A 24,695-nucleotide genomic window follows, 5' to 3' on the forward strand; every position below is an offset into this window, starting at 1 on the left:
AGGTCTAAAACCATAGCACCATACAATCTGCCTGAGTATCAGCCAGAACATGCAAGTCACATGTAACCGCCACGTCCCAAACTTTGTACCATAATGTAGATCTAAAAGCAAACACGTTTGTATCACCTTGATAGCCCAGATAAGGAAGCTTAAGTACAATCAGTTAGCAGCCAGGGTTGAATCACTGGCAGACCAGAACTGGATGTAAACACAAGCTACACCCAGTGTTCTTCTGTAATGAATGTTACACCACCACGTCAGAGAGTGAGTCAAAGTGTTTAATTTGTATTAAAACCAATGTACATACACAATGCATAAGCTTTTGTGTTATATCTAATAGCTGGACTCACCATGCGTAGAGCACGACAAGCACGCATCAGCATTCACAATTCTTTAATGAAATGAGAACAAGACGACATTTGATAGCGTTTTTAAAATGTTCCACCATAATAAAATTGGCAATTTGGCTTAAGGCTTCGCCTAAGTCAAGTGGTGATTGTAAAACTGTACAATACTTTGAAAATGCTTAATATAAAACAAAAGTGATACAAAAAGGGTTATGCGCAGCACTTTATTTCTGAAAACAAGACACTTGATTCCTTTTTGTGGGTGTTGAAATAACTGATGGAATAAACTAATTTCACATACACTAGACCAGCGATTCTCAACCACCGTGTTGCAGCACATTCGTGCCATGAGAGATCATCAGGGGCGCTGTGGGAAATTATACAAACTGTGGTAGGGAATTTATTTATTTACACAAATAATGGATCATTTTTCCATTCATGTTAGCGATGTCTGGTACTCAAAAAAAAGTGAAATGCTCTTCCACCTGGCAGAACATAAAATTAACCCAACTGAATTGACATTTTATTTGGAGGTGTGCTGTGAGACTTTTCTAATGTAAAATATGTGCCTTGGCTCGATAAAGGTTGGGAAACACTGCACTAGACTGCATGTTCAGGTTTAGAGGAAAACACCTATTTCATTCATACTGCAATGTACTTAACCACAAGATAATGACACCAATTACTTAAAAAACACCAGCAACACACATAACAGCAATGACAGGTTTTCCAACTCATTTGATTGTTTTGCACATTGCAGCTTGAATTCTGAATTCTATGGAAATGATGACATATGCGTGAACACGGGGAGCCCCGTGCAGATCATGTGAGGAAGGCATGTTGCCAAAGATCAATATGTTTCCCTGCCTGCTGCTATACAGGTACAGATGGTTGAGCACGGCTGAACAAGGCCAAACACAGTCACACATGGAGAAGGTGTTGCATCAGGTATATATGACCTTGACCAGACCAGAAAGCTCTGTGATTAACCAGTTGGTATCTTAGCACACTGACTGCGCAATAATGTGCTTGTGTGTACAGTCTAGTTGCAAATGGGAACCCTCGTCACTATCTGTGGGGTGTGCCATTTTATTCTTATCTCACTCTTGCACTCCTCTCTTGCAGGGGCTTGAAAGGAGGTTTCCCCACATTGCCCCCAGCACTAAAATGGTCCTCGAATATCAAGGGGGGGGGGGGAAATCCAGAAGTGGCTAATAGGAAGTCTGGTGTTTCTGGTCTTGAGCATGACGTATAATAACAAAACATTTGTGGTGTTGCGAAAGTGCCTAGTCGCTGAGCCTGTGTGATAGTCTGGTAACTAAAGTTCAGCATAAAAATAACAGCTCACACAGTCACGTCATATCAGGTGGCAGGAAGAAGCCCATCAAGGTGAATCACGGGTAAATACAATAACTTCTTGTGGCTCAAGCTGCCATTAACTTGGCCCATTAATATCTGCAGTTAATTATCACACTGAGTCTTCAAACAGTAAGCACAATGGCAAAGGCAAAAACAACATTCCAATGCATGTCCTGTATCATTTCCAACCCATTTGTGGTACGCGGGCCATTAAATCACTAAAGCCAGCCGTGAAAACAAAACCAACTGAAAATAAAAGACCTGCTGCTCAGTTGAAATCTCTGTCGGGTAAGATGAGAGGGGCGACGAGAGTCCACAGATACAAGCTGAGACCCAGCCAGCTGGAGCACACCTTCACCCACACAGCCGGCTTGCTTCTCTGCATAGCTTGGGTGCTGGTGTCAGGTCTGTGAGAAGGCAAAAGCACCTTTAAGTGAAACAAGTTCCAAAATTCATGCAGAAACACATCTATAGGCATAGTGTCAGACTTGGGGGGGGGGGGGGTTAAAAAAAAAAAAAAAAAAAGCTTTTCGTACACCATCTGGTGGATAAACGTAAGTTCTTCACCTAGACTTTAACAGCAATTTAGGTACATTAAGTAATCCCCGCCTCAAGCAAATTGACCTATTTGCAGTTTTCGGCAGCCTTGCAAAATTGGTCTAAATTTTAGATTTTTGTGGCGTATGTGTCATTTATTATTTGACATTTCGGTAATAATAATACCAACATAGAGCCTGTGTGATATAACAATATATATCATAGTGTGATATAACCATAGACTATAACCTTGTTATATCGTGACTGAGGGAATACTACAGTTTCTTTTAATCCGTTTAATTAAGATTACGGCTGGGCAATTATATGATCTCGATTAGTGATCGCGATAAATTTAAGATATTTACTCGATGAAACCTGGCGGAAATGTGCATAAAAGCCAATTAGTACACTTTTTCCTGCTGCACTTTAATTTGCAAGTTGTAGAAGTAAACAGAAAGTAATAGTAAGAGGTAAACATATTGCCCGAACATGGAGTTAAACGCCTAGCTGAGGACTTGGAGTTATCCTCTGAAAATGAAGCTATTTTGAGAAGTTGTGTGGCAGTATCTCTCCAAAGTGAAACAGTCTAATCTTTTGACTGGTAGTGTAAATGAATATTATTCATTATTAATAATAACATAATTTAGGATTTTGATAGCTCAATAGCTCGTCTATGTTCTCCTTTTACACGGTGCTCCTAGTGTTCTGAGAAAGTTTGAAAGCTCATTTATTTGCAGTTTTACTGGTTAAATGGTTGGCACATTTGAATTTTACTTAAAGCACTTTATGTTGTTGTATGTATTTTATTTTTGCACGTTATTGCATTTGTTTAAAACTGGTTGAACTACTAAATATTTTGAACAATATGTATTTGGTCACTGAAGGTTTGTTTTATTGTTATGAATGTTTTATTCGTTGTATTGTGTTAAAAAAAGGAGAAAAGATGAGAGAAAATTGGCATTCCATTTAATTTTTAGGAAAATACTATATATAAAATTACCTGTACTGGGATGTAACATTTTGTCCATATCGCACAGCACTAATATCAACATACCATGTGAGTGTTTCACTGCATTTTAAATGAATCACAGATCAGTTTGTGGTACATTTACGCTTTAACCTATTGATGCAGGCAGTGATAAACCTGGGAGTCTCCCAATTACATTTTCCCCCACAATTCTCAGTAGGGCTTCCCCACAAATAGCCCTCTGTTGGGGAGTCATACTTACAGGTACCAGTTGGTGAGGGTCATCATGATGTACAGCGATGCCAGAGCCAGGTGAAAGTGGAAGGCCGAGTAGTTGTAAGTCACCCCGTCCTCCTCGTTGTCCACGGCCCTTCGCACGCCATCCTCTCCCACCATAGCTTCTCCACTCTCTTTGCCGCCCTCCTCTGTTTGCAGCAGCTTATTGACCTTGGGTGTTGCTGGATGACCGAATACTGGGACACAAGGAAGCATACGTAGGATCAAATATAACAATATGTAATACAGAATTTGTGGAGATGCCAGACTCGCAAAACTCACCTGGCGTAGAGGGTGCAGAAGAAGAAGAGGAGCAAGCCAACGACGCTCTGAGCATCCCACCACTGCAACTGGCCTGGCGTGTGTTCACCAGAGTGTGACGGGGTGCTGCCATTCGACACGAGACTCAACAGGCTAGGGTTACACTTGTGATCTAAGACAGCAGCCCACAAACAAACACACATACAAAGAAACGTACAAACAATGGATTAGAGGATTGTGACAAACCTGCTGTGTGCTAGCTACCTTCTGAATCTGCAGTACTGCATTTTTTTTTGGCTTTATAATGACCTCCAGATCAAGTATGGATGTTAACTAAACTAAGAAGGGACAAGTCTGCAAAGCTAGAAATGCCATACCTGATTTAAATCAGCAAAGCAGTGATTATCAACATTATTAAATCAGTCAGGGCCTCAAATTCAGAAATTTGCTTTGGAAATGTGTACGAGTCCAATTCCTTACACCAGAAAATATGATTGACATTACAACAACTTTGTGTTGTTGGCAAAGCATTAAAGGTCCCGTATTTTACCAAATCAACTTTTTCTAATATTTGGGGTGCAATATTGGCTCTATGGTGTCTCAGCCATCATGTGAAATATGAATTAAAATTGAATGAATTCCTGAGTTCCAGACTTTTTTCTGCCTGAAGTCCAGTCATTTGAATTTCTCTAGCTTACTTACATCACTAGCGAAGCTCTCCGTCTACCACTGTCAACATAACAAACACGTGTGCTCTCACAAGTGGGGTTTCTACACGGAGGCAACCAGTCAGAGGAAAGGGGGCGGTCTTAGCCAAATATGGACAAAGTGGATACAAAACTGGGTCAAACACAAGTAGCTGTCAGAGGGGCCTTTTCTGGACATGGATGACATGTCAAAAACATGGATGACAAAACCGAGGTGTTTTTTTTTTTTTTAAATAGAATTTACACTTGTATATTAAGTCCATGTTAGAGTCACTCTGTGGAGGTCTAAATAGCCAAAATATGAGACTTCAGGTGACCTAGGGTATTTAAAATGTGGATTTTCAGACATTCATGATAAAAGGTACAGACAAACCCCAAATGTATGATAAACACTAAGGAATTTTGGCAGTTTTGAAATTCATTTCATACACTTTTATAAATGAGCTTTGAAATGCACTTTGCGAATCCAAATACAAGTATTTGTGTTTTTTTAACGCATCTTTTCCAATGATATTTTTGTAAAATGTATTCGCTTGGTTTGACTTACTATGTGTCATAACTTAATGACAATAGGCCCACCCACTGAGAATCACTGCTGTTGGGTTTTCAATCTCAACTTACTGAACAATTTCCAGAGGTATACAAAATAAAAACATTACATATGAGAGTGAGCGGGAACAGGTGAAAGTGATGTTTTGCATTTTATAGTGAAATTTGTTAGCCATTTGAAATTCAAATGGAGCTCAGATTAGCAAAACCAATTGGCCAAAAAAGCACTTGAATATCAGCCATGACCAGGAATCCACTGAACTGAAGTCAGCACTACAGGAACTGTTGGAGTAATATTAATCACAAATGACTCTGCTTATGAAAGCTGCAACTGTGAAACAGACACGGCAAGACTCACTTGGATTGTTGGTCATTGCAGACCAAGTGACGTACATGGTGTAGAGGGAGATGAGAGAAGATTGCAGTAGGCCAGAGTAAGGTTGGGCTTTCTGCAAGCCAACATGACAAATATACATAAAAAAGGTGCTTAAGGATATACAGCACAACATTTTAAAAGCCACATTCATTTTACTCTATGGAAAAGCATCTTCAGTAGATTAACCATAAACCTGCTTTTATGCACACAAATGAAAAGACAAGAAGAGTGGGATTAAGGAGAGACAATGTGATGTCACATCAGGACCAAAAACAGCAAAACTAAGTAGTGGTGACCCTAAATGGCCTAAATAACAATTCACTCTGTTCTCAACGTTGATCAACACAGCTGCAGCACATCCAAGGAGTAAACACAGCCCACCAACAGCCAATAGATGGACGACATAGAAAAGACTTAGCTCATCAAACAGCCTGTAATTAATAGTGACTGGTGGTGATTTACTTTGTGAACACAGCTTTTTCCTTTTTCATGTGTTCTGATTAACAAGGGCACAGGCATTTTAGGTTGTGCTTTTAGAGAGAAAGATTTAGCTAGACATGGTCAGAATACAACCGAGACATGAGGATATGTTTTAAGAAGATAGTTACCTGAACTTTTGGCAGGATGGAGACAATAGAGACGATGATACAGAAGATAAGGTTGAGGCTGATGACAACCTTGTGCTCTGTGCAGTCATCCGGTTGTGTGTAGTAAACATAAAACAGCACGACTGCGGTGAAAGCCATGGCGTAGTTAAGGAAGGTGAAAGTCACCAGGCCTGGGAATCACATGGCGATGCATGTCAGTAAACAGTAATGACACATTTACAGAGTTTGACTCAAGTTATCGAAGAAAGCATATTAAATTGCTGTACCTGCATACCAGCACTTGTTGTCATTATTTTCAGCGTTTTCTACCCATGCTTGGTTCCAGGAGTGAGCAAAGTCAATGAGGAGAATGAGTTGGATAATAATGAAGAAGAGGGAGCCCACTAGTCCAAAATAGTACCACACTGTGAAGCAAAAACGAAACAGACACAGGTGATTAATTTAAGATTTAACTTTTTATATAAAAAAATAAAAATAAAAAAAATAAAAGCCTTGCAAAAAGTAGACTTAATTATAAATACATTTTGTTCGTACCAGTATTGAATGCTGGATCGGAGATGAAAAAGGCTCCCACAGTAATCCCAACTAGGATCAGAAATTTAAAGAACCAGAAACTGAAAAATAAACCGTTGAAAATTCAGTACAAGCAGATGGACAAAAGCAAACCATGCAAACTCATGTTTCACCACCCAACTAGTCTACTGGAAATATTTCATACAGTACAGATATTCTTTTCTAAAACATGTGACACGAGTGAAACACAGCTCTAACTTTTACCCATTTTGAAGAGCTGCACGCGGGTCTTTACTGCTCCGTACGCGAATCATGATGACGAAGAAGAGAAAGAAGAAGCAGGTCATGGCAAAGCACATGCGATACACAGATTTGTAGCCCAGGATGACATCACAGTCGACTTGGTTTTCGATGCCAGGTATAGAACTTCCACCCTGGCAAAATCCTGGGATCTGAAAGACCCAATAAAGAAATCCAGCCAACACTCAACCTCAATGCGCAAAACACCCAGACCTTGTCGGAATTATTACTTAAAAGCCAAGAACAATTGTGCTTGAACAAGAGCTCTCACTTTGCGAAGCTGCACTTCCATGCCGGGAAGGATCATGATGACCGACACAAGGGTCCCCAGCAGCAAAAAGAAGCTGAAAACCAGTCGTGTGACAGTGGAGTTATTCGAGGAGGGACAGCATCCACACAGCAGACATGGTGCTGAGCCACACAGACAGGAAGCCTGAAGGGATTGAAAAAGACACCAAATGGCAGACAACAACACTTTTAGCTTTAATTTGATACTTCAGTTCAATTGTGAATCAAAATATAGTACTGCTTGGCTTGCATAGAAACAATTATATTAGTATTGAGATACAAGGTGCTGATACTTTCTTGTAAAACAAGGGTGTACCCTTAGAGCTAATTTGACTGACAGATTAATGTGATGAGTAATTTTCCCATGACTGAACAAGGACTTCCTTTCACAACAACTGATAGCGCCACCTGCTGGTCATTGGACAGAAGGGCGTTTTTCAAGTTATGGGTCGCCCAATTATTTTCGCCGTTTACGCAAAGCAAGGAGTTTTTAAAACGTACACGAGAGAGGCGGGGACCTTTAGCTCAAATATTATGATATTGCCGGTTAAAACAGATATTATAAGCGGTTCAAAATGAACCCATAAGGCTTTACATATTCATCGACGACAGTTAGCTTGCTAAACTAACTTCCTGGAAAACATGACATTACACTTGCGTCTTTTTTTTTAAACAATTTTTAAATTATAGATATATACAAATATACCAGCAAGTATTCCACGTTTATTATCGTGCTAGACGCGTACACATTGTGTCATAACTCGCTGCTCACGTAGTCATTCTTCGGTGGCGTCGGCGATTTACCTGCTAGTGTTGTTTGTTCAGACACCTCCACTGAGTTTTGGCTAAAACATTCAAGAAAGTCTACAAAATTGACACGAAGTACTTACACAGCTGGCTAAAGAACACAGTGCCAAACAGGCCCCCATGATGACATCAAAATGTTGATATTAGCTGGATATTATCGCCGTCTTCGTCCGTGTGAAACTGTTAGATGACACACAGGGTAAATTTCCTTTTTTTTAATTTGTTTTGTTCGTGGAGGATGGCAGCTAGTCTTGAGCTAAACGTCTCCACCTACTGGCGTGGAGGTTGAATTACTAGTAGTACACCAGCAATGAAAATCTTTGAACGCATCACATTAAAACTGACCTCGCTATACTGTATAAAATACTGCAATAGGAGTATACTCACTTGCTGTGCTAATTTTACGAGTTATTTCCGTTCCCATTGAGTTTTGTAATGATGTCACCATGTTTGCTCACCCATATATAATGCAATTTTCTGTTCAACTATAGTGAGTATCCATATAACTGTTCATCCATGTTCTATTGTGCTTGTTCCCATTTAGGGTGGTGGTTGAGCTGGAGCCTATTCCAGCTGACTCTCTGGGTGAAATGTGGGGTACGCCCTGGACTGGTCATCAGTCAATCACAGTGTAAAAATAGACTAACAAGCCTTCACAATCACATTCACGCCCATAGATCATTTAGAATGAACCCAATATGCATGTTTTTGCAGCGTGGGTGAAAGCTGGAGTACCCAGGGAAAAACTGCTCAAGAAAAAGGAGAGTATGCAAACTTTACACCAGATGGCCAGAACTGAAATTCAAAACCCCCGGAACTGTGAGGTAGACGTGCTTACCACAAGGACACCATGCTGCCCTAGTATAACTATTTTATTCAAATTAACTCATACATGTGAAAATATTCTAAAATGATTTATCACACATCATGAGGAAAAAAAACAGTGTGTTGTGTATTTGAGATGACCAACGCTCACACTAAACACTCAATGATATAACGATAACTCCCCTGACAATTGGGATTCTGGTCTGGTGTGGTAATCCACAAAAATTGAATTATGGAAATTAGACCTTTCTTGTTTGTTAAAGACGTTTCACCTTGAATCCGAAAAGCTTCTTCAGCTACGAATTTTAGGTGTGGAATCTCCCTATTTATGTTTTGGTGGGTGTCTCCTCGGGGTGGTCACAAGTGTATTTTTGTTAATGAATGACCGTACTGCATACAAATTGGTCATTCACTCGCTTTAAGTTACAATATTTTGCAGGTTAAATATTTACAATTACATTTTCTGAGCAGATCGTGCCGCAAAAATCTCTCTTTACACACCCCACACCATAGAATAATTGCTGAGGGTAATCTTTCAGACACACCAGAGAATTGGGCCCTTGCTAACTTTAATAGCAAGGGAGGCAAAATGCACAAAGATGGAGTGGTTGTGGATACGTGGCTACCCTGATTTGGTTGCAGTCTGTCTCAAGATGGCAACCTTCTGTTGTCTCACATGACATGCCTCCGAAATTTCAAAAACAAACCATCCATTTTCTACACCGCTTGTCTGTGACGTCAGCAGAAATTAAAGAGCAAAGGGACATTTCAGCTTGAATGTCAGTCAGTGTGCAATGCCTCGGTGTGAATTGTACCCAATAGCAGCTTTTTGTAAGAATTGTGCATTCTGTTACCACGCGTATAATAAAGCGACTGAAGTGCTTCGGTGACTGTGTCGGCCTCGAAGTATATACGGGACACTACAATACTGTCTTAAAACGCAATATAACTGTTCCACAAATATCATCTCAGATAAGTATAACATGACAAAAAAGAAAACACTACAAATATAATAAAATATAATACTCACCAGAGATGCTGGTTATTAAATGTATTAACGCGTTCAGATTGCTACAGACCTGTTTTTCTTGTTGAACTTGGCTTTCTCTGATCAACCTATCAGAGGAATGAAAAATTCTGAAGTCATCGAGGGTCAGTGCTCTGGCCCTGAATTTGAAATCGCATTGATTAAAGAAACAGTCCCATGGCTAATATACGTTAAGTCAGTGCTTCTCAACTGGTGGGTCGGGACCCAAAAGTGGGATACAGACCCATTTTGGGTGTGTCGCAGAAAGCTAGTAAAATAAAAAAAATACATGTATTCCTGTCCTGATTTTTCCGGCGCAATACAGAGATGTACTAAGTTCCCACGCGTTACATTATAGGAAAGTGACAAGAAATGTTACTAGTTCTCGAGCCTCGAGTTTACTCTGTAAACAAATACAGTACAGCTCAGTCTTTGGCTAGTGGACATCATGGCAAGCAATACGCTTTTGGAGATACAGCACTCATTTGAAACATGTAACATACACTGTACAATGTACATGTTTTCAGACGATATTTTGAAAAAAAACATTTTTAAATTGTTTTTAACTTCTATGAATGTGGGTCGCGACTTTGGAACAATAGGAAAATGCAGTTGAGAACCACTGCATTACGTTACATTGATTATAAAGGTTAGATTGTCATGGCAATTCATGACAAATCTGTTTGCACCCAAAACAATCTAACATACATTGAGTGGAAGCAGTTCAGCAAAAAGAAACGCTCTGAAGTGCAGCGTATAGACGAAATGGGTATAATTTCATGAAACAAATGTTTGAATTTAGGTTGTAAATGTTTGAGATGTTGCATTGTCACCTGTAGTAATATCTGTTCATGAATATCAACACAGTACTGTGCACACTAGTAAAATGTTTAGCATCACCTTTTTAACACGGTTTTGTTTCACAGGATGTCAGTTAAAAGTTTAGAGGTGAGGTTTCTGTTGTGACGTCTGTTGACCAACATGGTTGTTTATCGCAGCGTCACCCTCGGATTGGTGGAGTCGGACCAATGAACGCCAAGAGCTGACACGACGTCACGGGTCCGATTTTGTGCGCGAGACTGCTCACTTGGCGGGTTGAGTGCAAGAAAACAACTTGAGACTTGAGAGCACAACCGCCATTTGAGTTCTTCAAACACTGCTGGGTGAGAACAATGCTTTGCGCGACCGTTTAAATAGGCATTCAGACGGCTCACGCATTGTGTAGATAAGCCTCGGAGGCTTTTGAAACATCTCAAAAGGTCAATTTGAGGTAAATGGAACGTTGACATGGCCGCTGTGCTGTGCTCGACACGACAATGGAACGTTACACCTGGAGCGAGGCGCGACTTTTCATGTCACCGTCGTACTATACAAATATAACGGTCTAACTTTGGTTTTCACTCTTTAATCGGATATTCTTCACATGCGTTTGTGAAAATTTGGCCTTTTGTAATTCTATCATTTGCCCCCCGCCATGTTTGTAATTGCCCCCCCTCCCAAAAAAATAAATAATAAAAAAATTGCAAGCAGCCATTGTTTGTCTCAAACCTGCGAAGACGTCGGTGAACCAGAGCATTATGTTTTGACTTTAAGTCGTGATTCAATTCAAATATATTGCACCTAAAGGTTTAAAAAGCAAACAGTTGTTTTAGATTAAATGCAAATGTTTTTAACTTAATTGTTAAATACTACGCAACTGTACTTGGAGTTTTTTTGTGTATAATTCGATTGGTACTAGTGAGAATCCGTTTGAAGGTACACTCGCATGCTTGACCGATGGCCTGTCAAAACACGAGATCTTTGCTGTTAGTTTGAGCTCATTTGCTGCTTCTGCAGAAAGGCAACGGAGAACCACAGACCGCTTGTGGTTTGAATAGCAAATTATATATTATTTTAATTTCCAGTGTTTGTTTGTTCTTTCCACTAGTGATTTCATACAGGCAACCTCTCAGCTGAAATGGCAAACATTGCAGGTGAGTGCAACACAATGGTTTGTACTGCGCTGCCATGTGAGAATGTTTGAAGAAGAGTTAGACTTAACAAATATTTAGTGGCAAAAAACTACAGCAGGTTTGAATTACTCATTTGAACGCTTTTCCCCTAAATAAGTAATGCAAACTTAATTTGATGTATTTAATTTATAAAATAAACTGTACCCTGAAGTCCTTTTAATGTGTTTGGGGTGATATACTGCACTTGTGGATCTGTTATGGTTTGTTGGTCAGTCAGATTCCATGGTCGCTCTTGTCTTCTCCAGCAATATAGAAGCAGGGTGGTTAATTTAACTGGTCAATCGAGAGAGGCTTAAATTGAATTCAGCCAGTGGTTTATCAAGTAAATGTCAAGGCGTCTGATTACACGGAATGAAATATCACGAGGAGTCACCCTTGTATTGATCTTAACGTAGCTTAAGTAGTCAGCTCCTACATGTGTCGTTTTGCAGATATCCAAGTCAAGGAGCTGAACAAACGTGCGTCGGGTCACGCGTTTGAGCTCATCCTGAGACCCACCTCTCCTGACGCAAAAGTGCCATTTCCACAGTCCCCTGTCAAAAAGAAGGCGACATCGTTGGATGAGATTATGAAGAAGCTGGAGGCTGCTGATGAGAGACGCAAGGTATCTTCAAAATGAGTTGTTTGAAGAGCTAAGGGATGGACATTTGATGACATTTCCCTGATCAACTCTGGGGAAAAGGATCATTAATAGGTTAATTATTTACAGCTTGTTAGTTGCCCTAAATACCAGTTCAGGATGTACATCGTCTCTCACCTAAAATCAAATGGGATAGGCTCCAGCACACCCGCAACTCTAGTGAGGATAAGCTGTATTTCTATGTTAATTTTAGAGAACAGAACATTCTCCAAAATGTTTATTCACGCCGATTTTGTCAAAATAAATAAACTTTTTCCTTTTTTAAAAGACATTTAGAATTTCATATTTTTTCACAAATCCCAATATGGGTCTGTTTAAAATAAATAAATAATTAAAAAATACTGACTAACCTTAAATGTTGAAAATTGCTTGCTCTCCTTGACGATGCAATATTTATGGCGCAATAAATGTTTTTTGGGGTTCCTGAAAAGTGATTGTTTAGATGTCCTGCAGTTGTAAGCACAGATGAAGTACAGTAATGTAGAGATGCTAACTTTGCTAGCTGTGTGCTAACTTGATAAACCTGGATAGTGTTCTTTCTGTCAGTGTTTAGCGTCTCAGTCGAGTAATTTAACAATCTCATTTCACAATGTTCTCAACTGTTTCTATTACAGTGTCATACTGAGCATATTGTGGTACCTGGAGTTCAACTATAATGACAGTCTGCGTGGATGTCTGCCTTAGCTGACAACAATCTCTTTCAGGCCACAACTATCCATCCATTTTCTGAGCCGCTTCTCCTCACTAAGGTCGCGGGCGTGCTGGAGCCTATCCCAGCTATCATCGGGCAGGAGGCGGGGTACACCCTGAACTGGTTGCCAGCCAATCGCAGGGCACATACTAACAAACAACATTCACACTCACATTCACACCTACGGGCAATTTTGAGTCCCCAATTAATGCATGTTTTTTGGAATGTGGGAGGAAACCGGAGTGCCCGGAGAAAACCCACGCAGGCACGGGGAGAACATGCAAACTCCACACAGGCGGGGCCGGGGATTGAACCCCGCTCCTCAGAACTGTGAGGCTGATGCTCTAACCAGTCGGCCACCGTGCCGAGGCCACAACTAATTTGAGACAAATAGTGCACTCTATTTTGCTTCAATTGCTACAAAATGCATATAATTGCAAAAAAATAAAAAATAAAATCAACTCCTTCAAATGTTATGTCCATCCTTGGAACTAGCATATTAAACCAGAGCTTTTGATAGACCGCAGATTCCTGCCAAGGTTAAAAAAAACAACCATGCCAGACTAAGCTAGGAGGGCTGAGAAACGAGAGCATGGGCTTAGCTGCAATAATGTAATGTTGTACATGAGAGGAATAGTGTTGATCAAGTTGTGCTTCGGTCAATAAGAGAGATTAGTACTAACTTAAAAAAAAAAAAAAAAAAAAAAGTCGCACAGTTAAGTGTTTCACTCCAGTCCTGTAGGTGGTGGTAATGCACTTAACAAAGTGGTTAAAAAGAAAAAGCCTACTCCAGTACGCTGGACCCCTACTGTTCGCGGAAATCTGCAGGTAATTGACGCCCTTTGTAATTGCGTCGAGAGAAGGGGAAAAAAATGTAACCCCAAAAATTCTTGAATAAGCAAGAATAAACCACTGTTTTTTAAATTGGTTCGTCCCCAAAAATTAAAACAAAAAAGAAAAATGATTTTATTATTATTTTTTTTTTTTAATTGGGGGGCGGTTAGCAGATAGGTGAATCCACGGGGGTCCGCTGTACATAAATACAAAATCTGATTGGTTCAATGTAATAGTTTTTTACCCTATCACACTCATCCACAATGCCTGTAGAATTGTAGAAATCCAAATGCATAAATGTAGGCAAAAGCGAAATCGCCTGTCTTGTACTTAACAATCAACAGCACCTTGTTGTTGTTTTCTTTAAGAACCATGAGGCTGAATTACTGAAAAACCTCGCGGAGAAACGAGAGCACGAGAAGGAAGTGATCCAGAGAGCCATAGACGAATGCTGCAACTTTACCAAGAATACACAGGAGAAGCTTACTCAGAAAATGGTGGCTGCAGAAGAGAGGACACAAGGTAAGTTCAGAAACAACATGAATTGATGGAGTAATGCAAGCCACAAACACACATTGCTACATTAGTCAAATACTGGACAAGTTAAACAAAAATACAATGTTGTCTTTTTGTGAGACCCATGAAGCTGAAGTGCTGAAAAATCTGAAGGAGAAAAGAGAGCGTGATCAGGAAGTGCTCCAGAGGGCCATTGACGAAGGCTGCAACTTCAGCAAGTCCACTCAGGAGAAGCTCACTCAGAAGCTGCTGGCTGCGGAAGAGCGATACAAGGTAAGTTCAGAAACAACACAAACTGATAAAATAACAAAACTCTTTACCAAGTTGAAACACTGACTTTTGTCGTGTCAGAGCCATGAGGCTGAAGTGCTGAAGCAGTTGGCTGAGAAACGAGAGCACGAGAGAGAAGTGCTCCAGAGGGTCTTTGACGAATGTTGCAACTTCATGAAGACCACTCAGGAGAAGCTTAATCAGAAGATGGAAGCAAAGAAAGACAACCGTGAAGCGCGATTGGCTGCTCTCGATAAGAAACTTAAGGATAAGGTACAGTGCTGGTGACGTTAGTCTTGAAAGTTGGAAACAAACTGTGTTACAAAAACACAACTTTGTAATCCTTTTCCGTTCAAACAGGATAAGAAGATTGAAGAATTGAAGAAGACAAGGGCCTGAAGATGGAAAGAGAAACAATGTATTCATACAGCTCAAAGATAATCGTTGCATTACATTTACTGTGCTAGTCCCAGCATAAGATTTAGTGCCTCTTTCTGAGAGATTCCCGTTGGCAGCTGATTACACTGTAGTGTTTGTGGTGGTAACTGTTTTTCTATCGGAGGGCATTCCAATTGGTATAATGATCCAAATAGTCAGCACTTCTGACATGTTTGTTTAAAGTTGCAGGTACTGTTCTTTTCCTGATCCTTCTCTGCCTTTAGTGACCCTGTTTGTATTCATGCAGTATGACAAGTAAACTTGAGGTGGATAAATGGATATTATTGTGACACATTTATTTGAGCTCCTGCCTATTTTTCCTGTTGACACCTAGTGGCAAAATCAATCTGGCAAGGGTCTGGATTTACTTCCCTTTTTACTCATTCACTGCCAGTCTTCCCAGTTAACATGGATATTTGACTTCTAAAACTGTCAATGGCAGTGAATTTAAAGAAGAATAATGCATTGGTTATATATTTTTTTGAGACCCATATTTTCAGTACTTTTTTATTTGGTATTTACCATGATTATATGTTTACCTAAGAGTATGGCAAATATGTATTACATAAGGAAATCATGTTTGTTTATATGTGCCCTGTGATTGGCTGGCGACCAGCCAATCATCATCCGCCTCTTGCCGGATGATGGCTGGGATAGGCTCCAGCACACCCGTGACCCAAGTGAGGATAAGCGGAATGGAAGATGAATGAATGAATAATAAAATCATTAGATTTTTTTCTGTAATGATGGAGGAAGGAAAATTAGTGGAGGCTAAGAGTGATTGGGGCACTCATTCCGATTATGTTGCGAAGAAAATGTCTAAAGGTGTGCACACATAAGATGAAAAATTATAAATAAATTAGCACCCTCTGTAAAATGATATCTGGCTGGTATTTTATGGGCAACTGTTCCTAGCTACACCACAGTGTCCACAACTCCCTGATTTCAAACAAATCATGTGTAACTAGTTGAAATATTATTTTACAGTAGGTAGTGAGAGTTATATGATGTCATGGAAGTATACGCATTCGCAGATAGATTATTATTATTTTTTTTCCCAAAGCAATTATATTGGACAATTTTCTGCGGGTTTTTGCTATTCGAGGTCCCGCCCAGCATCCCCAGGGTAGCAAAACAGATGCTCGGTGTGCTCCTATCTAGTTACTCGGCAAACATTGACCCGATCGTCCAGATCTGATCGTGCGTACTGGTTTAGTGGTTCAATTTGGTACAATGTTTCACCTCTTTTTGGATTGTAGGAAGTGGGGGGCACCTTAACTTTGCTCTTAATGTAGCCCGAAAGGAAGAAGTCAGAAACGGTTAGTTCTAGTGACCTTGTGGGCAAGTTGTAGAATACCTGATCACCTTGTCCAGCATGACCAATCCATCTGTTTGCCATGTGCTCGTTGAGAAATCTGACAGCGACCAAAACGGTTGACACTTAGCCTGTCAACCGAAACACTGTTCAGTAGTTACATCTTGACAAGTCCTTGCAAGTTGAAGGAATGTACACTTATCTAATTGTCTCAGGGCAACTGTAACTGTCAGTTAAATGATCTGACTCAGAGCTAAAAATAAGAATGCATGTCTCTACTTAAGACTATGAGCACAGTGTACATACAGTATGAATACAAATTTCCGTTAGGTGTCGAATATTTTTCCATTCCACCCCAAAAAAGTAAAGAAAAAAAAATGTCATTGAACTTCATATTCATTGTATTAAGTAGATGTTATGGTGTTCTAAGTGTATGTTATGGTGTTATTAACAATTAGATTGTATATTGGTCATGCTATATATACATATATATATATATGTATATATATATGCATATATATATATATGTATGTATATATGCATATATATATATGTGTATACATATATATATATATATATATATATATGCATATATATATATGTATATATATATATATATATGCATATATATATGTATATATATATATGCATATATATATATGTTTTCATGTATATGAAAATAATTTAATATCATTCAACCACATGCACTATAGTAAGCAGAAAACTGTGAGACAAGCCAATATAATGTACATCCAATTATAAAAATATGGTACAACATGAAGGAAACATTTTGAGAGAGTTGTTGTACTAGTGTGTGTGCAAATATTTGGCCACTTACAATGTAACCTCACTTTAATAATTCTGCTATATTTGCATGATGACTAAGTGATTCTGATGATAACACCAAAGGCACCTTATAATGATGTTAACCCATATTCATGTAATCAACCTTTCTTTTGCAAAGCTGGTTCCACTTCACTGTTTGACAGTCCCTGTGTTGCCTTTGCATGGAGCTACTTGATTCCCATCATGCTGTCCTTTAGCACACGGGGCCAGACTGGCTCAGCTTCGAAGGCCTCATTTTAGTCTGCGCTGGACTCTTGCTCGTGTCCATCACTGGAAGCATCAGCAGCCTCCACTCCACTTGCCATGTTGCATACGACTCATACTGCGTGCATTATTTTCTTGGTGAAGTCACTATTCACCCTAAATACTTAGAAATCCACACTGTCAACAGAAAAACAGTTTCCCTGACTTGAGTGAGGACACAATGCAGATCTCTGACTGCCACAAACAATAGATACGTTGTTACTGAAAGACAGATTCATTTTATCACAAATTGAGATCCTGTTGGTGCCCAACGTCACCAAGAGAGCAAACTGCTCTACATGCTTGTTTCATACCTTGTCGAGTACAGAACATTACGATCCCCAGCTTTTAGGTTTGCATTTATTTTCAGGTCATATTGAAACCTCATTTGGAAAACATTTGGGGAATTTGCATGTATTTATATTTAGGCCCTTTTTCACCACATGAACTTAACTCCAGAACTAGGAACTTTGGCAGGAAGTTCTGAAAGTAAAGTTGCTGGTAAATTTTGGGGCACTAAAAAAAAGACCCTGCTGGCAGGTAGTACTTTTAAGAGGCCCAGGAACTTTTGATGCTAAAATTAAAGGTCAAGTTGAATTCCACAGGGATAAGTCCTTAGCTAATTTAAAGTAAGTTACTTTTAATTATAATTAAGATTTTTTTCCAGTATTATGTTATTTTCATCTATTGGTAAGTCCTCATCAAACAATTAACTTCCTACAAAGAAGCTTGCTATCTTTCTACTTACTGATCAAAATGTAATTTATTATACTCATACCTAAATATGTACTCATCCCTTATTTATGTTTTAATTTTTTTTTAAGAATTAAAAAAAATGAAAAATAAATCTTCATAATTTACAAAAGCCTAGAGACCCCTGGTACAACATGTCAAATCAGGGACTTTTAGGGACTATTCTCATATGATGGAAATTTGTCATCGAAGTGCTACAAATCATTTTGAGTGTGGTCAGATGTCCCTGTGGTGCAGGCGGGCTTATTAGCCGGACAACAGCTCCCATTGGCTGAAATGAAGCATGTCGCGAAAAAGAAGCCAAAGCATGTCTTCTGATTGGTTGTACGGGCCGTCCGTCAAAAGACCTTGACATCCTCTCGGAGTCTGCGCCCTACCGCCAACCAAGCGAGCGAGCAAGCAAGGGAGACACTGTCCCAGCCTCCATCCGTCTAACTCGTCGCACAATGTTTTTAATAATTTACAAGGCTGTTTGTCGTTCGTCGTATGCAAATTCAAAGACTGTGGACTGATACCACCATCTACAGGTACGTGAGTCTTTGTGGGTTCCCTTTTACGGGTTCAGAAGGTACAGTAAAGGGAGGTTTCCGCTTTAAAGCCATGTGAAGGGTTAGCTCAGTAATTCCACGCTAAACGCCCACATTGCCTTGTATGATGGAATAAAACCTCCCAGCTGTGATAAAATATAGATTTATTTATTATTATTTTTATTTTTTTAAAGAACGGATTTTGAATTTATACAGGCGTGTATCAGGTGCACGATTTGCCGGATAGAAGGAGAATGAGTGCAACAGGGCCGCCTCGTCGTACAGTGCAACACTGATGTTTGCATCATTCCTGACTATTATCCAGCGCCCCCCCTCCTTATAAATCATATACATGCACGTACACAACCTTTCTTGCGGGGGGAAAAGGGTGTGGACGTCGGATGCTTTGTTACGTAATCCTCTCCCCATTCACTACTGTGCGCGCTTCCCACACAAACACACAAACGGGAAATTCCAGAGACAGTGTCTGATTAACAGCTCTTCAATTAGCATTAAACCACCCTTTATCTAATGAGATCGCTCTATCAGAAAAAAAGAAGAAGAGAAGAACGGAGTTTATGTTAAAGAACCTGTAAAGTAAATTCATAGACGTGTGAAGATAATTGCTGAAAAACGTGAAAAGACAGAGAACAAAGTACTCTAGTACTAAATATACTATACATGCATATACTACATATGCATTAAACTGTTTTTCACAATTTCTGTGTTCCTGATTTTTATCGCTTGACAAAAACGGCGGCCCAGTGACATAGTAGGGCGACCGGAATGAGTTCCATCTCTCACACTATACAAGAACTTGAGAACAATATCTGAAAAAAGTGACAAAATAATGTTTTCTGTGTTTATTGATTGCCCTGCTTTAAATGGCTAACATGTAGCAAACTTAGACTACATTCACACTGCAGGTAAATTCCAATTAATTTATTTTTTATACGAATCCTACCCAGACCTCTCTCGTATGTGGATATAGGTCGGATATGTATCCGATGCGACTGCAGTCTGGACGCTCAGGTTGTGCTCATCCGACCTATATGTCATCAAATGGTGACAATAACCGTCACAAATGCTCGATAAAATGGACAGGCGTGAAAAACAATGGCAGACGAAGGAGTGAAAAACAGTGGTGAAAAGACGATGCTTTAGAACTGGGGACCGGTCAGTTAAAACACAAAACCTTTGAAATTGCCACAAATGCATCAGTATGAGGGGCCATATTTACTTCCATAAACAGTAGGGATAGCCCGATCCAACTTTTTCACTTCGATATTGCAGCCTTGAATTTTGGCCGATCGGTCCGATCCGATTTCAGCCATAATCATACGTAATTTACTTATTTTGCAGTATGGAATGTTAGAAAAGTTTTGATCAAGTTTATATAACTCTGAGAACAATAATCAGCAAGACTAGGTATGATAAAAATTGACTCATTTATTATTAACAAAATTGACTCATTTATTATTAACAAATGGGTTACATAAAGTAACTGCTGTGCATGACTTGACCTCTGAGGGGCAGTGTGGTGCACGCAATGAGATACACACATGCAGTAACAAAGAAAGTAGAAGTCACGATCAAATATTGTTACTATAACTCGTTTTCACAGAGTTGGAAGAATGTATGCCAGAGAGAACTGTTATGTAGTGCCTGTTTGTATGTGTTTACATGGCGTTTGTGTACCACTATTCATTATTTTGAGAGAGATATGTGCCACAACTTTGCTTAGCTCCTCAATGGAGTTTCTCATTCATTGGGTGTTAGCTTTGAGCTAGGGATTTCCCAATTCTCAAAATCCAGAACGGCTTGTTCACAGACACATTTTCAGAAGTTGCACACTTGATGGGTGGGCAGGGACTTTAGGTACCCAACTGTTTGTATACAAGCAAAAAGTATAATTTTCATATGATCCCTTAAGGGCATTGTGACCAGTTAAACCTTTTGTTAAATGAATACCTTTCTGACAGTGTCAATCAAAACTGAACATTACATTTTATTTAGGGATGCACCGGTCCTGTATCAGTGCTGATACTGTACATCTGTACTTGTACTTGGACTACCAGCCTGATGTATCACATCCAGGCAGGTGAGGTAGGGGCTATGTCAGTTGTGTGGAGATACCTTTGGGTAAACATTAGAGGTCGGACTCGCCGTCTAAATCATTGACCGCTATTTGCATTTACAGTAATGAATGACTAGCGGATCACAATTGAATCGTTACTCACTGTACTGTATTCCGAAATAAAGACATGTGATTGTCCTACAAATGAATCTGATCTCTAATACCATAGTTACGTCCTGGCAGCTTTTTTGGGGGGGTCACAGAATTTGTCACAACACCAGAAAGAAGGTAGCTGACGCATTTTGTCAACCGCCAAAAAGACGTGGCCAAAACACTTCTTTTTAGTTTGAAATGTCTTACTTTAACCAGGATCCCTTGCCGTTCGCGGCCGTGGTCTGTTTCGCACGGTCTCTGTGCCGTAAAATGCGTAAATCCACGCTGGCTCAGAACATTAGCTGCTAGTTAGCTGCTAGCAATCATGGCCAGATGTGATGAACGAATCTTGCACAACTTTCTCCCATTCATTCCGCCGCATCCGCCGTATCCGTGCAGCTCTACGGCCACGGCCAACAGACGCCTCGTTCCGCCGAGATTATCATCGGTGTTTTTTTTTTTTTTTGCCACACTCGCGAGTGAACTAGAAATGAACTAGAAACAAATGTGCGAATATCTATTTGATTTTCACAGTCCAAACGGCCCTCTGAGGGAAAACATAACTTTGATGTGGCCCTCGATGAAAGAGTTTGACACCCCATTAACCGCTGTGCCCTTCCTCTACCCCCTTCCCTTCCCGCTTGTAGTTTGCCATGGCGACGGTAGTGATGGAGCAGATCGGCCGCCTGTTTATCAACGCCCAGCAGCTGCGTCAAATCCCCCAGCTGCTGGAGTCGGCCTTCCCCACGCTGCCTTGCACCGTCAAGGTGTCCGACGTTCCCTGGGTGTTCCAAGAGCGTCACATCCTCACCGGCTACAGACAGCCGGACCATAGCTGGCGCTACTACTTTCTCACCCTCTTCCAACGGCACAACGAGACCATTAACGTATGGACCCATCTGCTGGCCGCCCTCATCATCTTGGTGAAGTGGCAGGAGATCTCACAGACTGTCGATTTTTTACGAGACCCTCACGCTCAGCCCCTCTTCATCGTCCTCCTCGCCGCCTTCACCTACCTCTCCTTCAGTGCCCTCGCTCATCTCTTGTCTGCCAAATCCGAGCTCTCTCACTACACCTTCTACTTCCTCGACTACGTGGGGGTGGCCGTCTACCAGTACGGCAGTGCGCTGACTCACTACTACTACGCCATCGAGGAGTCTTGGCACGCCAGAGTGCAAGGTTTCTTTTTACCCGCCGCTGCTTTCTTGGCCTGGCTCACATGCTTTGGCTGCTGCTATGGCAAATACGCCAGTCCCACGCTTCCCAAGCTTTCGCACAAGCTTTTCCAAGTGGTGCCCTCAGCCTTGGCTTACTGTTTGGACATCAGTCCCGTGGTGCACCGCATCTACGCGTGCTACCAGGAAGGCTGCTCCGACCTGGTCGTGGTGTACCACCTTTACCAAGTGCTCCTTTTCCTCATCGGCGCCTACTTTTTTTCCTGCCCCCACCCGGAGAGCTGGTTCCCGGGGAAGTGTGACTTCATCGGGCAGGGCCACCAGATCTTCCACGTGTTCGTCATGGTTAGCACCCTGGTGCAGATAGAAGCGCTGCGAATTGACTTCAGCGAGCGGCGGCCGCTCTATGAGCGACTGCACGGCGATCTCGCTCACGACGCCGTCGCGCTTTTTATCTTCACTACCTGCTGCAGTGCCCTCACTGCTTTTTACGTGCGCAAACGTGTGCAAGCTTCGCTCCATGAAAAACACACTTAAATGAAATGTTACATCTCAGGTTGCTCTACAGTGACCAGTAATTTTAATTTGATCATTTTCGAACAGTGATTTCTTCCTTGTGTAATCTGCCAAACTACAGTGAACAGTGTGAACTATTTGTCAGCAAGAGTGTAGTTGAATCCTGTAGGTCACGTTCACTTTTTTTGCGCTTGTAACACATTTCGATATGATATCTCAACATGCGCTTATGACATTTGTTTCCCTCAGAGATTCAATGTCATTCAAGAAACAGATCAAAGGCACATGATAGTTTGGCTTAGGAAGTCTCAAGGCCCCTATAATGTATCATAAACAAAATGGAGTAAGGGTAATGTTGGTTGTCCTTGTCTTTAGTTAAAATGTTTTTTTACTTCTCCATCCAATAATGCATGTTTTCTTAACCTGTACAGAAAACTAACAATCAGATTTATCATAACAGTTTATTGCAAACAAACAATGAATTGACCCGCCTGTATTTTAAATTAATACTTTTAAGTGACAATAGTTTTTTTTTTTTCTTGTTCCTATCTTATTTGATGTGTCTCCTTGAAGTAGGCTTCTTTTCGTTTCTATTACATCAGGCCAAACAAACGCATGAATATAGTTGAGGAAAGTTGAAAACTCATAAAAAAAACCCAAAAAACAAAACAATTGTACCTCTTTAAAAGCTACATTTTAAGTGAGATTGTTTGGGTCGCGAGATTACCAACCTCCTTTTGTCCTAACGATACTGTTATTTCCACTCAATGGGCTGGAAGTTCAGCTTTGGGCTTTTGACATCCCACCTCTTAATTTTGTTATGATTTTGTTTTTGTATGATGAAATTGTACGTGCCTCTAAGCATGTCTATTTAATGCCGATGTTACGGTGTGACAGCTTCCCCAGCACTGTCAGCATCAAGTATTCCTCCTGAAAATCTGCCATTTATCATTTTGCTGTTCACCTAATAGCACTCAGCTGATGAATGCATATTTTTCTGAAAGACGTCAGTGCTTTTCTATTTTGCTGCGTGCGTTCAAACATTTCATGTTTCAATGTCTTCATGATAACCAGCAAATAGAGGGATCGTTATTTTTTCGTATTGGTGTGCTGTTGCTCCGAAGCATCCATTAATTTCGGCTCTTGCCGCAGATATGGTTCACTGATAATGTTTTAGCTTTCAAAATGTTAAATGTAATCCCCAAGAATGAGTTTCATTCATCGCAGCACTCTCTGTTCTTGATGGTGTTTAATGACTGATTTTTTTTTTTCTCAACACTGATGGCACTACTGAAAGATAATTTCAGAGAGGAGTTAAATGATTTCTTGACAGAAGCGCCCATGGTGGCTTGAATTGAGAATGAGATGACCTGTAGTGCACTTCCCGAATCAACACTGTACATACTGTTGCTGACCACATTGGCTATGTTTACATGCATGATGTTTTTATACTGTTATTGTGGGTATACTGTTATTTGTGTTGACATTTTAACACATACGGCTCTATTTTCGTGACAGGCGTAAATTCGGCGTGGTGTGCGGCGCATTTCCGCACAGAGGCGTTTTAGTAATTTGTTGGTAATTCCGCAGACGAATGCAAGCCGACCTATTTAAAGAGGGAGGTCTGCCTCGCTCTGGACGTGATCACGACTGATTTAAGGGATCTCATTCCCTTCAAATATGGCACAATGACAGTCTTGCATGGACACAACTCTGTGTGGAAGAGGACAATGCGTAATCGTCACCTGTGTGGCAACATCCAATGTGAGCGGGTACCCTTATTAAATACAGAATGGGCTGGTGATAACTATTGTCGGCCTAAACAGGTCTGCGGACATCATATCTATCCCTATGCCCGATCGTTTGTGTGCCTACCCCGCGGAGCTCATGTTTCTTTTTGCGTGTATCCTGATCAAACTCACCAAAATCACAATAGACCAAC

The 24,695-nt window shown here is 40.5% G+C and overlaps 4 protein-coding genes across 4 annotated transcripts; 3 read left to right on the forward strand and 1 right to left on the reverse strand.

Annotated features, from left to right (window-relative positions):
- Nucleotides 1-260: 260 nt before the first annotated feature.
- On the reverse strand, nucleotides 261-8,126 carry serinc2l (serine incorporator 2, like). The gene is given in 11 exon segments (XM_061675008.1): nucleotides 261-2,113; nucleotides 3,473-3,657; nucleotides 3,659-3,683; nucleotides 3,769-3,919; nucleotides 5,362-5,452; nucleotides 5,988-6,157; nucleotides 6,254-6,391; nucleotides 6,522-6,601; nucleotides 6,765-6,952; nucleotides 7,072-7,233; nucleotides 7,979-8,126. Coding segments are annotated over 11 exon segments (1,368 nt in total). The 5' UTR covers nucleotides 8,018-8,126; the 3' UTR covers nucleotides 261-1,974.
- A 2,697-nt stretch (nucleotides 8,127-10,823) lies between these two features.
- Nucleotides 10,824-14,564, forward strand: LOC133402182 (stathmin-like). The gene is made up of 4 exons (XM_061675807.1): nucleotides 10,824-10,910; nucleotides 11,675-11,720; nucleotides 12,191-12,363; nucleotides 14,293-14,564. The coding sequence occupies exons 2-4, from the start codon at nucleotides 11,705-11,707 to the stop codon at nucleotides 14,470-14,472; spliced, it is 369 nt and encodes a 122-aa protein (XP_061531791.1). The 5' UTR covers nucleotides 10,824-10,910; nucleotides 11,675-11,704; the 3' UTR covers nucleotides 14,473-14,564.
- LOC133402181 (stathmin-like) lies at nucleotides 14,543-15,442 on the forward strand. The gene is made up of 3 exons (XM_061675806.1): nucleotides 14,543-14,713; nucleotides 14,792-14,983; nucleotides 15,071-15,442. The coding sequence occupies exons 1-3, from the start codon at nucleotides 14,543-14,545 to the stop codon at nucleotides 15,107-15,109; spliced, it is 402 nt and encodes a 133-aa protein (XP_061531790.1). The 3' UTR covers nucleotides 15,110-15,442.
- A 3,253-nt stretch (nucleotides 15,443-18,695) lies between these two features.
- On the forward strand, nucleotides 18,696-22,955 carry paqr7b (progestin and adipoQ receptor family member VII, b). The gene is made up of 2 exons (XM_061675009.1): nucleotides 18,696-18,832; nucleotides 21,710-22,955. The coding sequence occupies exon 2, from the start codon at nucleotides 21,716-21,718 to the stop codon at nucleotides 22,772-22,774; it is 1,059 nt and encodes a 352-aa protein (XP_061530993.1). The 5' UTR covers nucleotides 18,696-18,832; nucleotides 21,710-21,715; the 3' UTR covers nucleotides 22,775-22,955.
- Nucleotides 22,956-24,695: the final 1,740 nt, after the last annotated feature.

Source organism: Phycodurus eques, chromosome 4 (genome assembly GCF_024500275.1).
Source record: "Phycodurus eques isolate BA_2022a chromosome 4, UOR_Pequ_1.1, whole genome shotgun sequence".
Classification (NCBI taxonomy): Eukaryota; Metazoa; Chordata; class Actinopteri; order Syngnathiformes; family Syngnathidae; genus Phycodurus; species Phycodurus eques.

What these genes read in the sequence shown, in the direction of transcription:
- paqr7b (XM_061675009.1), top strand. Translation starts at nt 21,716, where the DNA reads ATGGCGACGGTAGTGATGGAGCAGATCGGCCGCCTGTTTATCAACGCC.
- LOC133402182 (XM_061675807.1), top strand. An exon ending in CTGCTGATGAGAGACGCAAG is followed by an intron (nt 12,364 to 14,292) that starts GTATCTTCAAAA and finishes GTTTTCTTTAAG; the next exon opens with AACCATGAGGCTGAATTACT.
- LOC133402181 (XM_061675806.1), top strand. Translation starts at nt 14,543, where the DNA reads ATGTTGTCTTTTTGTGAGACCCATGAAGCTGAAGTGCTGAAAAATCTG. An exon ending in CTGCGGAAGAGCGATACAAG is followed by an intron (nt 14,714 to 14,791) that starts GTAAGTTCAGAA and finishes TTGTCGTGTCAG; the next exon opens with AGCCATGAGGCTGAAGTGCT. An exon ending in ATAAGAAACTTAAGGATAAG is followed by an intron (nt 14,984 to 15,070) that starts GTACAGTGCTGG and finishes CCGTTCAAACAG; the next exon opens with GATAAGAAGATTGAAGAATT.